The sequence below is a fragment of the Triticum urartu genome, chromosome 5A, assembly GCF_056163025.1.
Source record: "Triticum urartu cultivar PI428250 chromosome 5A, HENAU_Tu73, whole genome shotgun sequence".
NCBI lineage: Eukaryota > Viridiplantae > Streptophyta > Magnoliopsida > Poales > Poaceae > Triticum > Triticum urartu.
This window is the reverse complement of record NC_141877.1, coordinates 668,085,079-668,101,554: the sequence shown is the minus strand read 5'-3', so window position 1 is coordinate 668,101,554 and position 16,476 is coordinate 668,085,079. Positions and strand designations below refer to the sequence as shown.

At 45.4% G+C, this 16,476-nt stretch overlaps 1 protein-coding gene and 1 pseudogene across 2 annotated transcripts; one reads left to right on the top strand and one right to left on the bottom strand.

Moving 5' to 3' along the window:
* Nucleotides 1–366: 366 nt before the first annotated feature.
* LOC125506443 (acid phosphatase 1-like) lies at nt 367–1,716 on the bottom strand (annotated as a pseudogene). The gene is made up of 2 exons (XR_015603071.1): nt 1,166–1,716; nt 367–516 (listed from the first exon to the last, which is right to left on the bottom strand). The product of XR_015603071.1 is annotated as an acid phosphatase 1-like (transcript).
* Nucleotides 1,717–13,750: 12,034 nt separating this feature from the next.
* LOC125511510 (putative apyrase 3) lies at nt 13,751–16,353 on the top strand. The gene is made up of 7 exons (XM_048676897.2): nt 13,751–14,081; nt 14,185–14,313; nt 14,451–14,507; nt 14,632–14,724; nt 14,866–15,071; nt 15,462–15,553; nt 15,663–16,353. The coding sequence occupies exons 1-7, from the start codon at nt 13,806–13,808 to the stop codon at nt 16,196–16,198; spliced, it is 1,389 nt and encodes a 462-aa protein (XP_048532854.1). The 5' UTR covers nt 13,751–13,805; the 3' UTR covers nt 16,199–16,353.
* The last annotated feature ends 123 nt before the right edge of the window (nt 16,354–16,476 follow it).

The following is a 16,476-nucleotide window of genomic DNA, read 5'->3' as shown; positions in this document are numbered from 1 at the left end:
CCTTCGTGCCCACCGGACTAGTGTTTGATGGTTCGACAATTATGATCCCTTCCTCCAACGGGCCAAAATGGGCCCATTAGTATAGGGATTCAAGATAGTATGCAATAATATCATGTATCTCTGATATTAGTTATACCATCAACCATGTTTTGGTAAAAAAAATGCACCATCAACAGTACAATATCCATGTTAAGAAGAACAACACATCAAACAATAATATAGCCCATGGATTGCTGGCAAAAAAAGTGGACCATGGATCCATCGACTAAGCATCATGCAGCTTCTCCCGGAACACGTCTAATGGAAATTAACCAAGCAACAATGCCGAGACGCGCGCGGGGGGGGGGGGGGGGGGGGGGGGGGGGGCTAGCCGATGTAGTACATGGGGTCAGGTAGCTTGAAGGTGCGGGCGCGCCAAGGATGTCGCTCCACTGGTCGCCGAAGTTGCCAACAATGACGTACCCAGCGTCCTCCAGCACATATGCGTTGAAGCTCGTAGCATTGCACGGCGTAGCCCTGCGCGCACATATATATGAAGATAGATTAATGGCAGATTCAACCATATCAGCTACAGGTATTATGCATACCGAAGAAGCATATGTGACCTAGCTAGATTATGCTCCGAGTGGCAAAATAGCCCAGTGGATGAGCAGTACCGAACCCAATGCTCTGTATCTGTACGTAACGAACGTGCATGAGCAGTACGTAGTTGTGGACGAACGTGAATTAAGTTGGCTAAGTGGAGGGTATGCATTACCTCGTGAGTTAACATGTGCATTGTACTAGTATGCAGTAGCGCGGCTTTATTGATTCCTTTGATCAAGATCAAATAGGTTTACCATTACCATTGCAGCTGAGTTTCGGCTTTTAACAAAAAAAAAGTTAGTTTTGTCATGATTGTGGTGAAGCAAAGTTATTGGAACCCCTCGATTAGTTAGATACGCAGCTGTTCATCATTATTTCTTTTCTCGGACGTGCTTGTAAACCTTTTATGTTCTTTTGTCTAACTAGTGAGTTGACATTAACTAAGGAAGTCTAGTCAGATTTTTACTTCATGTGAACGGAAAAGTCCCTGCTCAGATGCACCTGCAATAATTAGCAACTACATGTATGTACGCATGTATAGCATGGTCTGTACGTATGTATACAATCGAGTAGTACGTACCCGAAGCCGTGCTTGGCGTAGTAGGGGAGGTTGGAGAGGGTGGTCTCGTCGATGTCGAAGACCCACACCTCCTCGCCGTTGCCGGCGAGCTTGAGGCTGTCGACGTAGGCGAGGGCCTGGTCGACGACGACCTTAGAGTCACGGCGGAAGTGCTTACCGAGCATGTAGTGGCCGACGTAGCCCTCGCAGCTGGCGGGCACCGTCTTCCAGTCCCGCACGTTGTGCGCCTCCACCCCCAGTACCCAGCTGTCGCACTCCTCCGGTGTGCTTGCCGGAGCCCAGCAGTGGCCGCAGTGTGTGGATCAGCGGCGCCAACACAGCCTCACCGACGTCGGCATCCGGATGTCGACCTCGCATGCGCTGCATGAAGCCGGGAGGAGAGCCGCGGCGACGAGGAGGAGGAGCGTCGTCGTCCTAGCCATCGCCATTTCTAGCTACTCTTTGGTGCTTGCTGAGGTGCAAAGAGTGTTGGGTTTCTAGCTTGTTAAATAGGAAGGGAAGGGAAGCTGCATCGATCAATCCTAGCGACACGGTGTGTGCGTGAGTGTGAGTTTGAGGCAAATTAACTGACAAAACAAAAGAGGGAGGGGGTGGTGTTATATGGTAGCTAGGGCTCGCTTTCAAAGCATGGGACACGCGCCTTGGGCCAATGTTTTGATTGGAGGAGAGTGTCGTCGACAGGGATTGGATCGACGTGATCAGATCTTGATGCAGTTAGTCCAATAATTCAGTTAATTATAGCATGCATAGGTACTACCATGGAGATCAGTTTTCCTGATTTATCATATAGGATTTCGCTACAAATCAAACGTTAACTCTTTAGCATGGCAAATCGAACGTGCGAGATAACAAATTATATTATCGCGAGGATGGCAATTTCCTTTAGCAAGCATGACAAATCTTTGTCATGTTAGTTTTTCACCAGGAATTGACATGCTTGTTAAAGCAAATTGTCATCCTTACGACAACATAATTTGCCATAAAAAACGTTCGATTTGTCATGCTTCAAAATTTGATGTTGGATTTTTAGCATTTCCGTTTACCATATGTACTACGTAGTGTTACCATTCTTAACTTCATATATTTTATCCCCTGCAAACAAGAAAAACTTGTATATTTTATGTCCTGGATTCCAACGTAGAGAGTGACAGGGGGACAAAGGGGGTTTGATGTTAATGACGGGGCCACATTTGGAGCGTGGAACTGTTAGAATTGTGTCGAATATTATTGTACAAGGTAGGTTACAGTTGGACTTGGTTTTGGACTGTGTGTAGACAGGGTAGGAGTTGTGTCCTAATAGGACACCTGTATCCTAGGCCTCTCATATATATCGGGGGTAGACACACGATGTAACCTATGCCAACATAATAGCACGGGCACGTGGGGGAGCCGGCGGAGTGTGCCGGCGCCCGGGCGGCCGGAGTGCGGTATTGTAGCGGTGTCACGGGGAGGAGCGACCGTAGTCATGTCCCGGGGATGTAGCCATATCGGTGAACCTCGTTAACAAATCTTGGTGTCGTGCCTCGTGTGATTGCTTGGTCCTCGGTAGATCGACGGAACGCCTCGGATTTATTCTAACAAGTGGTATCAAAGCAAGGTTCGAAGAGACCGTGGAAGTTGATCTAGAGGATCTGCCGCAGAGATCGGAAGTTGATCGGCGTGTGGCCGAGAGATTGAAAGTTGCGGCCACGGTGGATAGCAACTGGTTTGATCGGATCGGTGACATGATCAACCAATCTGCGTGGATTGGCAGCAAGGCAATCGGAGAAGCACGTAGATGCGTCAGCGTGGAACTCATAGGATTTCGATTGGACTGGAGGCTCGGGCGGCGTGTACTACATGGGAACGGCGTCTCGTGAGCGATCGTGGCCGAGTTCTCGGCGAGATCGTATCGAGAGAGCAGCAGCGTGCAGATGACTAGGACAGGCGGCCCGGTCCGAGGCGCAGTGTTAGGCAGGCCCAAGGCCGTGGTGTGCCACGTTCCAGGAGCTGGTCTCCAGCGCGACGTGCACGTTGGCATAGCAGCTGGGCGCTGGCAGCAGCCGAGGCGCGCGGGCAAAGGCCCATGTCAGGGTGGAACGCAGCTGGAGCTTGGAGCGCTAGCGATCGAGGCGCAGGCTAGGTGAGCTACCGTGCGTGGAATATGCATGCGTGGGCGTGGCTGATGCTGGAAGTGCAAAGGCACGAGAGATTTGTTAAGGAAAATGATCGATTCCCTGGAGAGGTGTTGCGGTGTATTGGTACAGGATTCGTTTGGTACCATGTTGATCTCAAGTGTGGAGAAGAATAGAACTAGAAAATTAGTCAAAGAAGTTGTGTTACGGGTGTGGAGCTGAGCTAGTTAATTGTTGAGTGGTTCCTACACGTGCACGGAGACTACAGGGACTGATTTTGAGGCTCTTTTCTTGTATGCTAAGGAGATGATGTCATGGCAGCAGCATTGTTGTTCGGTACAGCAATCAAATGGGAGTCGAGGATGGCGACCTGCGTATAAGTCTTGGAGGAGTCTGAAGCACGCCGTGACAGGATCATGCAAACACAGGGCGTCAAGGCAATGCACCGATGTGCGGGCGGACACGATGCAGGGTGGAGCATGGTTGCAGTCGGATAATTTCGGCTGGGTCGGACTGGACTGTCTGACGGACCGACATGGATGTTGGTCAAAGCAGAAGACGGCGGTGATTTCAGCGACGATGACATAGGAGTGTGATGCTGATGGTGGCCGACTTCTGGGGCGTGGAAACACGTGGTGCGGGCCTGAGGGCTTGTGCGGCTTCGACGGACTATGGCGCAGGGTTAATTCAAGGTTGTGTACACATGCGAGCTTGAAGACGACAGGGCATGGGGTAGCATGGCGCAGCTACATGGAGTCATGTTGAAGGTGGAGCTGAGGTTTGGTGGAAGACTTCACTCTGAGCTGATGGAGGGGCTACGGCGTAAGTCGACAAAGAGTCGAAGCCTATTTCAGTGGGATAGCGAGAGACACGTGGATTGGACTGGGTACCAGTGGTCTGATGGAGACGTGATACTCGGCAGCGGTCGATGATGATCGGTGGTTCTCTGCAGTGGGGGTTGAGGCAGTGGGGGCTAGCTACCCGGGAGACTCGACCAGGACAGCAGAGGCTCGACGCGGTAATAGCGGCGAGGTGTGCGGTAAGCACGGGACACAGCGACAGACCAAGGCACTAATGGTGAGACATGTGGTCGGACAAAGTGTGCAGGGGTGCTGAAGCAGTGTTGACGAGTACCAGATTCAAGTTGGTGACTGGGTCTATCGGTGCTAGTTGATGGACAGGAGTTGACCATGGAGAATCTGAGAAAGTGACAGAGAGTCTGGAATTGTCAAAAGCTGAGAGAGTACATGGCCGTATATTCTGTGGTGTTCAGTGCACATGGCAAAGTGCGGATGACAAATACAGAAGGAGGCGGAGTGCTATAGTGGTGGGACATGTCAGAGACTATCCGGAAGAAGGGTGAGACAACTGCGAATTTGACTCAGGGTGACACAAGGTGACGGTGAAATTCCTTCAAGTTTCAGACAAGCAGTCAAGAAAGAGCGGTGACGTTGAGTTCGGGTAACTCTTATATTTGACGTCCAATATGTGAGTTGTTCATTTTCATGCAGACAGTGGTCGGTGTGTGATGGTATTGAACGGATTCTCCGGAAGTTGGGAGCACAAAGTAGAGTAACGAGGAACTTAATTTTTTGCTCGAGTGTTGACTGTGATGAAGACGAGAAGGGACTACAGTTGCAGGTGGAGTCACATGGAGTCTGGGAGTAGCAGCGGTGCTCATGGCGTATCTCAAGTCCAATGTACATGGAGGTTTGACGCATGAATGAATCCAAGGTGGTGGAGAATATTCGCCAAGGTGGAGTTTGTTAGAATTGTGTCGAATATTATTGTACAAGGTAGGTTACAGTTGGACTTGGTTTTGGACTGTGTGTAGACAGGGTAGGAGTTGTGTCCTAATAGGACACTTGTATCCTAGGCCTCTCATATATATCGGGGGTAGACACACGATGTAACCTATGCCAACATAATAGCACGGGCACGTGGGGGAGCCGGCGGAGTGTGCCGGCGCCCGGGCGGCCGGAGTGCGGTATTGTAGTGGTGTCACGGGGAGGAGCGCCCGTAGTCATGTCCCGGGGATGTAGCCATATCGGTGAACCTCGTTAACAAATCTTGGTGTTGTGCCTCGTGTGATTGCTTGGTCCTCGGTAGATCGACGGAACGTCTCGGATTTATTCTAACAAGAACCTGTCATGTGATATTTGAAAGGATTGGATGCATGGTTGTGATTTGAGGAGATAGATGTGTTTTTTTTTCCTTCTAAAAGTTACTCATGTGATAGATGTGTTGGCTATATGATAGATGAGTATTTATTTATATGATTTTTTTCCAGGGAGGGGGTAGGTGTCATTGGCGGGGTCGCATTCAGAGCATGGAGCACGCTGGGTCCATATTTTACAGGATTATTACACGACTTTGATTGGAGGAGAGTCGATGGGGATATGATATTTCCTTTCAGGGATGACCGGGATATGATGTGATCCGATCGAGATGTGCTACTTTAATAATTCAGGTAACAATGGCACACGTAGGGCATAGCCAGGCCCAAGAAACGTGGACCACGGTCTGAGGTGTGGCGACATGATTCATTAGTGACTGATAGTAGCATTGTTTGGCACTGTAGCTGTGAGGTTGGCCTGGGGCGTCGCTCCGACCTGGCTACATTATACGTATAATGTTGATCTTACCTGGCTATGTTATGTGATATTTGTAAGGCTTGGATGCATGTGGTTGTGATTGGAGGGGCAAGATGTGTTGGATATATGCGGTTTAATTCAAAAATTAGCGAAAAAAGCCTGATGAATATTACAGGCATATTCAACAAGCAAACAATACTAGATGATCTAGACATGCTATCTCATACACAAACAATATCTATCTTGATTGCAAGTACTAAGAGACCGAAAATGATCCCTACCAAAAGGGATAACAACACTTACTGAGTGGGTGTAGCACCCTTCGCCGCAATGGTGGTAGACTAGTACGGGGCCATGGGATGAAGCAGTCGATGCCGGGGGAGTGGGTGAAGCAGCAAGTAGTCATGCACACGCTCCGTAAAAACCTCATTTGCCCTCACTCGTGCCAAGTCTTTGAGAGCGGAGGTTCTGAAGACTCACTCTCTTGGTGCGACCAGTGCATGCACCTTGCCAGGATGGGAAAAACCTAGAGGCAACCCAAATCGTTGCAATAGAAGGTTGCGGAGTAGTTACTTCTTCTCTCCTTGAGGAACGACCACTTGTAGACGAGTACTAACTAAACCATAATGGGTGGATGGTTGCCGTTTTCATCAACGTTCTCCCTCCATAGTAAGATTCCCCCGTGAGGGACAACAAAAAGGAAATAACTTGCACATTTCGCATGGATCCAAGCCCAGCTCAACTCGTTCACATAATACAATGAACATGAAATGCCTGTAGATGCGGACAACACAGGAGGAGCACATGAGTATCAGTTCACTTCTCAAGCTATTAGTAGATGGTAGAAAACGAAGTCTTATATCCTGGTCATACTTTAAAATAACATCTTATATCCCTAGTGGGTTTCGATGATTAACGAGAGGGTAGAAAACCGGGCGTTATATTTGATCTAACTCATTCTCCATAATGTTGGACTAAAGTTCCACTACTTGTCATGCATCAGTGGGCTTCTAGAATTTGTTTTGAATTATTGTGATTTTTAACTTGACTGGCTCTACAATTCCAACATCATGTGTGATCCAATCTCGATGTAGAGCGCTCCGACTATGCTCAAATAATTCAGTTACTACATATGCCATGATCAGTGCTCATTTATTGTTTTATCTTTCCTGATCAGTGCTCATTTATTGTTTTATCTTTCCTAAAAAAAATTGTATTCTTAGATTTTTGTTTAATATGTTGCACAACTATTGTTAGCTAACTGCAAATCTAAGCACATCTTTGGATGTAGTTGGCACAGTGTAATGATCGGTGTGGCGCATCATGGATCGTCATCCCAATTATTACAAATTGATTGTATGTTTATCCCACTCAGTCCTGCTACCACTGAGTAATTTGTGTCATCATTCTCTATATGTAAATTTTAACTTGTATTTATGACAGAATTGCTAGTGCAGAATATTTTCGGTAAAAAGATAGAACAAATATGTCATGATCTCGAATTTATGTCATCTCTATTATGTTTATGTCTCCGACCAAATTAAACCATTCGATTCGTAACTACACAAAAGATAGGGCAAGGAACCGTATCCCTTTGGTAAGTTTCATTTTGTACTTCTGACTTATCATATTTATGTACAAGTCCCATTGGTTCATGCTTCAGCCCTCCAGCTTAACAAAATGTTGCAACTTAGGACTTTGTCTTACCATATATTCGATTAAAACCATTAGGCCCATTGGACTTTGAAGTTTAGCTGTTAGGCTAGTTGTTTTCAGCAATTTAACTATATGGTTATTGTTACTTGTCTTTTGAGCTCTCTGCTTTAGAACAAATAGACATCTAGACCCGCATGTCTTTACAAATAATTACGCACCATTTTATATCATTTGAAACTACAATATAAGTCTGTAAAGTACTCATATATTGCACAAGTACACACACTTTCAACCATATATATGCTTTCGATGGATTCAACACAGCACGGCCACGCGCACCAAAACCAATGGTACACTAGCGAACAACCAACCAACAGATAAACCCTGAAAAAACTTGCACAGCAAAGCACGCTTCTGCTCCTTCTTGCACAAATGTTTAAATGTTAGATGAATAATGATGTCGTTTGTATGATGACTGAATGAAACTAGAAATTAAATTAGGTTGTGCTTGTTCTATATAAGGTTCTAAACAAGAGAGCGACTAGTGCGCAAGAAATCAGGTATCTTGGTTTGTATGGATGTGCACATGTCTGTGTCGGGCATTTGGTAGATGGTAGTCCGCAAGGATCCCGCTGGAATATGGAATGATTTACACAAGGGGGTTGATAGGTCTCTGTACAATTAATGATATACTCCTCCATTCCAAAATATTAAGTATTTTTCTTGAAAAGTTAAACTTCCATATGTTTTTACGGGGTGGAACACTAGTGCAGAGTTTTGGAACATGGGTCTACGCGGACCCGGTTAAGACTTTAAATTAAAATAATCAAATATTTCTGTTTTTCTAACAAACATGATCTAGTGTTATACTTGTATGTGATGTTTCATGAGAAAATTGCTTTTTTGGACTTCTGGGAAAAAACAAAATGGCAACTACCAAAAACTTCAAGAGCTACTAGCACAAATGTCTGTGTGTTGCAATGTTGGAAATATGCCCTAGAGGCAATAATATTTGTATTATTTATTTCCACGTTCATAATTATGTGTTTATATTCTATGCTATAGAGGATATGATTCTTGAGTATGTGATTCGGAGCAAGACTCATAACCACATGTAGAATAATAAACGGTAAAACCTGATTGCTAGTCTTGCCTCTAGGACTAGTAGTTCAAGTGTTGTATAATGATTATGTTTATCTGATCATAGGCATTTTTTAAATGAGGATACCAACAACATTGAGAGTATGATGTTAGAAGAATGATTTATTGAATTGGCCCAAGTTGTATGTTGTACTTAGAGATGTTATTGTCACAAGTCTATAGTCAATAACACAGAGAGTTAATGTATGTTAGTTCCTTAGACTATGAGAGTGTCGAGTCACTTCATGTAGACGATACACTTTGGGGTTGCTCCAACGCCATCTGTAGCATGGTGATCATAACAACAACTTACGCGTTTATGGGAAAGTATGACAAGGGTCAAGATAGGTCAAGAGTAGGATTTGCTCCTCTGATAATGGAGAGATATTCTTATTGCCCTCTTAGTGTGGCGACATCAATTATCATCTGGCCAGACACAGGTGACTAGCTCACAGGGATGCCGGAACACGACAATGAGAAAGAAGAACAAAACCAGTAACAAAGAGACCGGTACAGTGAGCATGTGTATGACTCACGGGGATACCGATATATCTCACCTAGGGTTTTATAAAGTTTCACGAAGTAAAATAAAAAGCATATGATAACCAAAGGTTCACCCGAATATCATTCGTGTGAGTATAGGGGTCAACATGGATGTCCACAGCTCCATTGTTGAACATTGAATGAAAGAAAGTTTGTTCATGTCTATATTTCACCGAACTTATAGGGTCACACTCTTAAGGGGATTGCAATTTGTTTAGCTCTATTGGAGTATGGAATATGAGAATATATCACGAAAAAGTTTCGGTCATAGAAGAAATGGTTTTGAGAGAAATCGGAAGCGTTTCGGGGTTACCGAAAGTGTTTCGGAGAATACTGGGTAATACCGGGAAGCAACGCGCCAAGGGAGGTACCCCCTCCCTCCACCTATATATATCCAAGGGGGCGCCCCTATTCAGACACACAACTCCCAAGCCCCGGGTGCCCCTTCTCTCTAGTTAGTCTACATTTTAGATATTGATCAAGTTTTCTCTTGTCCTCATAATAGAGAAGCCCCATGCGATTCTCTTCCTCCCTCACTCCTCTAGCTCCCCAACGACATGAAGATCTGGATGGTGAAGCGCTGCCGGATCGTAAAGCCCAAACGCATGCAATCAGTAGAGAGGTCATGATTTTGTTCTATGGTTCGAGTATCATCGCGGATAGTTCATGGGACTTCAAGAATGATTTACGCCAACTATTCTTCCGCTGCAACTCGAAGTTGGTAACTATCCGATTCTACGCCAACTCTTCTTTCCGCTGGAACTTGAAGTTGGTAACGATATGATTTAACCTTGTATGCATCTTCATATATAGTGATCCGAGATCTTGATCGTAGGGCGATTTTTGTTTTTGTTTTCTACTACGTTTCCCAATATGCAATAGGAGACATTGTTTCCCGTCTCGTGCATCCACTTATTCCCGTCTCTCCCGCCTAATGTCCTCTTTCTCCCTCTTGGAGAGTTCCTTTATTACTTTGGACAATGAGCTTCTTCACATTCATATTTGCAGTACTCCGTCCACCTCTGTTTAATTACCCATCACTTACTGAATCCCAATATGTCCAACATGCAACCTCCTTTAATTATGTAGCAAGCCAATCCCAATATGCACATTGTACAACCTTCTTTAATTATGCTCCAAGCAATTTAATTGCACACCCCTTAATTAGACCACATAGGACATCCCTTCCTTCCTTTGGCAGGACTCTTTCTCTTCTTCTCACGTCATCGTCCTCATCTTTCGTTTATTGATTTTCGAGCCGACTTATTAAGTTAATCGATAACAGGTAACCCCAAGACGTATATAAATTGGTGGCTTCGGTTCTAAGGGAGCGAGGTGGTACTATTTAATGATAATAGCAAGAGCCAACTTATTGAGTTGATGGGTTTTAGGACCCTTTGCCCATGTAGGGGAATGACTCCCCCTTAACTACACGGTTCAGAGTTCCAGCCTAAATATTTATTTAAGCATCGACGGACAATTTTTTTATTACCACCTCAGATAGGTACAGGGGAAGACAACTTTATACGGTGAATGGACCAAAAAATTAGAGAAACGCACCTCCCATTATTATTAGGTATATAGATTGACTTTGTTTTGTTTTTCACACAGAATACCATAGAAGCCATTCCTTCGCGAAACTTTACACGTGAGTATAACACTGACCATGTTTGTTACAACAAAAGTTTCAGGAATGTTTGACCTTTTCGCTATTTTTCTTAATTCGGATACAAGTAGATTAAGGTTCCATTGGGTATATCCGGATGGAACAAGTTATATTTGGAAGGGTGGGGTGCTTGTGGTTGGAGAATAAATATGCATGATGTGTGTAGAGTGCTTCGAGGGCGCTCCAATAGTTTAAGTACTATGTATGACATGACCCGTGCTTATTTTTACTTGTTTAATTTTTCCTATATTGATATTTTGTGTTCTCATTTTGTATTTCATACACTTAGTGTGGGTTTAATAGTAAGCTATCAACACTGCTAAGCATGATTTTCAAAGCAATTGGATCATTTGGACATCACAATCATTAAAAATTGGTTGTGTATCTTTCATACTCGATCTCGCAATTACTATGTAACATGTGTCATCATTCTCTGTATATTGCCTCTACCAATTACATTTATGATCAATTGCTACCGAGGAATATGGTCTTGAATATCCTCCATCTCTCATCCGGCTTATGTCTCCAACAGAAAAGACTCGTGACCGCACAAAAGTTGGGACAAACATTAATCCCCTAGTCAATTGGTAAAACCACAATGCAGAGAGGACGCCATTACCGCAAACCTAAGAACTAGAGGTGACGAGATCTTTCTGGAATAGAACACAACAAAAAGACAAGGTGAAACAAGCAAAGTAAAGCATCATTGTTTATATATAGAGTTTGTTGGGCCAAACCAGACACATTTACTAGATGTCCGTGTGTATATGTGTCACCTCTTTCACCATATCTACATTTCCACGGATCTCTCGCACGGCGGCCACCTATACAAAAAGCATGAAAACAATGACACAAAACGACCCTTGAGTAAACACACAACTAACAAATAAACCCTACGGAAAAAATATAGCTAGTGCGGCAAAGCGTCCTTCTGCTTCTAGTCTCATAGTTATTCGAACGATAACTGAATAACGCTATAGTTCATATCATGAAACAAACATAGAAGTTAAGAGCATCTCTAGCAACATGTCTAAAGCGTTGTGTATAGCTGATTTAGACACTGAAGTGACAAAATCATCATGCATGTGGTTGTGTAAAGCATTGCCTAAATTTAAACACCGTCCAAAAACGGCTCGACATCGTCCACAACAATGAAACACGAACCACCCTTTCCGAGCCTTTGTCGTGCCACCATCCAGAAAACATGAGGGCACCGCGCGAGCTCCGCGGGGTCTGAGTGGCCGCAACGTCCTGCAAGGTGGGCTCCATTCTCGTGAATGCGATGAGGGCGGGGGTGGGGGTGGAGGAGTTCGGGAAGGGAATATCGTGGTCGATCCAGGGGCTACCGTTTGGCGTCCGTCTAGAACCGATGGGAAAGGAGATCCTCGGCGTTGAACCGTTCGCCTCCATGCGCCATCCAACTGGATTAGGCGAGGAAGGAGAGGAAGTGGGCCGCCGGCGCATTTCTGGAGACCCCATGCTTGGGCAGCTCGGATGCGATGACATCACATGGGTAGAGGGACGAAGTTCGGATTATTGATGTTGAAATGGGGAAAATATCCAGTGCTACGGGAGCACTTCACATTAGGTGCTCCCGCGCGTTCTCAGCCGTCGATCTGAGATCCACTGGACAGCATCACGGGATGTGGACCAAAGTGTCATTTTTGGAATGTTTGGGGGATTTTCTGCAAAACATTTATGTTGGATTTGTCTTCTTTGTTTCTCAATGTGCGTTTCGAATTTTGATTTGAATTTTTTAGGGATTGTACATTCATGTGATGCTAACATCCACAATTTTTTTCAATTTTTTTGAAACATTTATATGTGCGTTTTGAAAACGGGAGCACCTAATGTGAGGTGCTCCTGTAGCACCAGATATTCACCCTGTTGAAATGGTAGTTGAATTGTCGGCGGTAAGATGCCATCACAATACATGGGGGGGGAGAACGTAGAACAATCTGAAGGAAAACTAGGGTTCCGTATTAGACCGTGGTGTACATGAACATTTAGGCAACGGAATATATAGAAGAAGCGATGTACGTAGATGCTCCGAACTACGTTAGCTGTGACCTGTGATTACATTCCATATGTGGGTGGAGATCGGCGAGAGAGTGACTGCCTGACTGGGCCGGCCAGCGAAATGATCTTTTGGAGGCGCATGCATGTGTCCGTGTCGTGCGCACGTCGGGTAAGGACATGTACAATGGTGTTATCTTTCGAGTGCCACGTAGGATAAATGATGAGGTGGAGGAGAGAGAACTCATAAGAGAAGGCTTGTCTTCTCTTATTTAAGATAAGACAAGAGATGATCTCTTAGCATAATATGTCTCACCGCATTTTTAGGAATTGCCAGTTATTGAAAATAAGGCTAAGAGATGACCCATTGTAGACATTTTTCTTTGTCATCTTTAAATTACATGCAAAACTTAAGATAAGACTATCTTATCAACCATTGGACATGCCCTAAGGGTCCCGCCACAATATTTGTTTAGACATGCAGCGTGTTTCGCGTGGAGGGGGCCCCACAGGGGACAACTTTTTTGGATGGATAAGTTGTTGCATGATACTAGTGCCATACTCACAGTTGATTAGCATTAGCGATACTAGCGGCACATACAGTAACTTGCATTGGTAGATCGATGCTTCAGATCCAACAACCCCATCCATCCAGATCATGTATCATTTCACGATGAGATCCACACACACACACACACGATCGAGGTGCATGCATGCATGCACTAGTCTTACTCACGGTACCCTCCCCTCCTACAGTAAGATGGATTGTTTTGCATGGCAGGGACTCAGCTGCACGGCCTACCAAACCCTGGGGCTGCCCATGAAAACTCCTGCCTCCTTTTAATACCATTTCGGCTGCTCACTCGAGCACGCGCACGAGCCACCCACCAGCACTCCAGCAGCAGCTCGCCATGGCTCACCATGCCTCGGGCGTCCTCCTCTTCCTCCTCATGGCCTTCTCGTTCGCCGGCTCCGCCTTTGCCGCCGATGCGGCGGTGCTCGGCCGGAAGGCCGGTATTGGCGCCGTTGCCGAGGAGGAGCCCGAGCTGAAGAAGGCGGCGCCCGGGAAGTACGCGGTGATCTTCGACGCGGGCAGCACGGGCACGCGCGTCCACGTCTTCCGGTTCGACAAGAAGATGGAGCTCATCGACATTGGCGACGGCGACGACATCGAGGTCTTCGCCAAGGTATATATTTATGCGCATGACGCATAGCAATCTATTCTAGGAGTATCGTATGTTGCTGCTTTCCTCTTAATTATATTCGTTCTGATTTGTTGGTGCAAAAAAGGTGGAGCCGGGGCTGAGCGCGTACGCCGGACGGCCGCAGGAGGCGGCCAAGTCCATCGTGCCTCTGCTGGAGAAGGCCAAGAGCACCGTGCCTCGCTGGCTCATGAAGAAAACGCCCGTTAAACTAGGGGTCCGTTCTTAACAAACTATAGTAATAACAAATATACAGTTTGCCCAGGACCTAGTTTACTACTACAAACTGAAACGAAATTTGTATATGGGACAGAAATCAATCGCTAAAACCAGAAATGGAATTAATATCTGCAGGCGACGGCTGGGCTCAGGCTCATCGGAGACGAGAAAGCGGAGCAAATTCTTGAAGCAGTAATTATGTTTTATCTCTATATATATTCTACTCTTGTTTCAGTATCTACATATTTTCTAAAATTTCAAACGGACGGACTTGTTTGAACTGATTATTATTCCTAACCAAAACATGTACGCACAGGTGAGGGATGCTGTCCACAGCAAGAGCAAATTCCAGTACAATCCCAGTTGGATCAATGTTCTCACGGGGTCCCAGGAAGGATCTTACCTATGGGTACGTACTTAGTTGAACTTGATTAATTATTCACCCGCAAAAAAAGAACTTAAGTAATTATTACTATACTCAATTTATATACGTATCCACGTAGAAGTATTTACTGTTGTCACACAAATTGATATTGCACCGTACTCATAGGTTGCTCTGAATTACCTGCTGGGTAATCTGGGAGGAGACTACTCCAAGACGGTGGGTGTGATCGACCTTGGAGGCGGATCCGTGCAGATGGCATATGCCATCTCTGCGGATGCCGCTGCTGCCGCTCCCGTGGTGCCTCAAGGGGACGATCCATACGTCACCAAAGAGTATCTCAAAGGAAGAGATTACAACGTCTATGTTCACAGGTTACTTACCCTCGGCTAGCTCCCTCCTTTGTTATTTTACTTATTACTGTGCATCCATCTCTGTTATTCCCTTTGTATTGATTTGTTCTACATATAAGCTTTGTCCAAAATCAAACTTTATAAATTTTGATCAAGTTTGAAGGAAAAACTTTAATATGATTAGAATCATGATTGGATATATGTTCACATCATATAGATGTATTATTGTAAGTGTTCATATTATTTTCTATAAAATTGGTCAAACTTTATAAAAATTGACTTGAATCAAAGCTAATGTGTGGAGTAAATAAAAACAGAGGGAGTAATTTGCAATTCTACAAAGGCCATGTGGTAACTACTTTGCTCTCCTTATTAATGGCTTTACGGGTGATAATTTTTGAACCATTTCAGCTACTTGCACTATGGCGCAATGGCTTCTCGGGTAGAGATCTTCAAGGCGAAGAATGGACCAGTGAGCTACTGCATGCTGCGCGGATACAATGGTATGATATATATCCTTAATTTGGGTTGAGTAAGCAGAGCACATAATATAATCAAATACAGGAGTGATCGATGTACAATTACAAATCCTTTGAATATATATAAATGAAGGCAAATACACCTACAACGGAGAGCAATACGACGCCGTAGCGCCTCCGCAAGGAGCGGCATACGACAAGTGCAGAGAGGACGTCACCAAGGCGCTTAAGATCAGCGCGCCCTGCCAGGCCAAGAACTGCACCTTCAACGGCGCATGGAACGGCGGCGGCGGCCCCGGCCAGGCCGACCTCTACGTCACCTCCAGCTTCTACTACATGGCAGCAGACGTTGGCTTGATCGACAGTGAGGCCACCAGCGGGAAGACCACCCCTGCGGCGTTCAGGGCCGCCGCCGAGAAGATCTGCCCGATGGGCTTCGTGGAAGCCAAGGCCGCGTACCCCAAGGTGCGATCCGTCGACGCGCCCTTCATCTGCATGGACCTCATCTACCAGTACTCCCTGCTCGTGGACGGTTTTGGTCTGGAGCCGACCAAGGAAATCACGGTGGCGCAGAAGGTGAAGCATGGGGAGTACTTCATTGAAGCCGCGTGGGCGCTCGGAGAAGCCATCGAGGCCGTCTCACCCACCAAGCGGCTCAACGATGCATGATTTTAGATATAATTGCTAGTCCCTCGCAATAAGGTGCAAGCATGTGTATCGTACGATCAATTGAAATAAGGTGCATATGCTTGGACGCCATCTCCAATTGTAATCCTTTTTATCATCTTTGTGGCGAGAATTGCCTAGTATAATGCGCTACAACATATAGATGTGCGTGCCCACACACACACACACAAACCGCACTCATTCACACGTCGTTTACTGAATACTGGAGTCGCGGTTCTTCACGACTACGAATGTCACAATTATCTGGTTCAAAAAAAAAT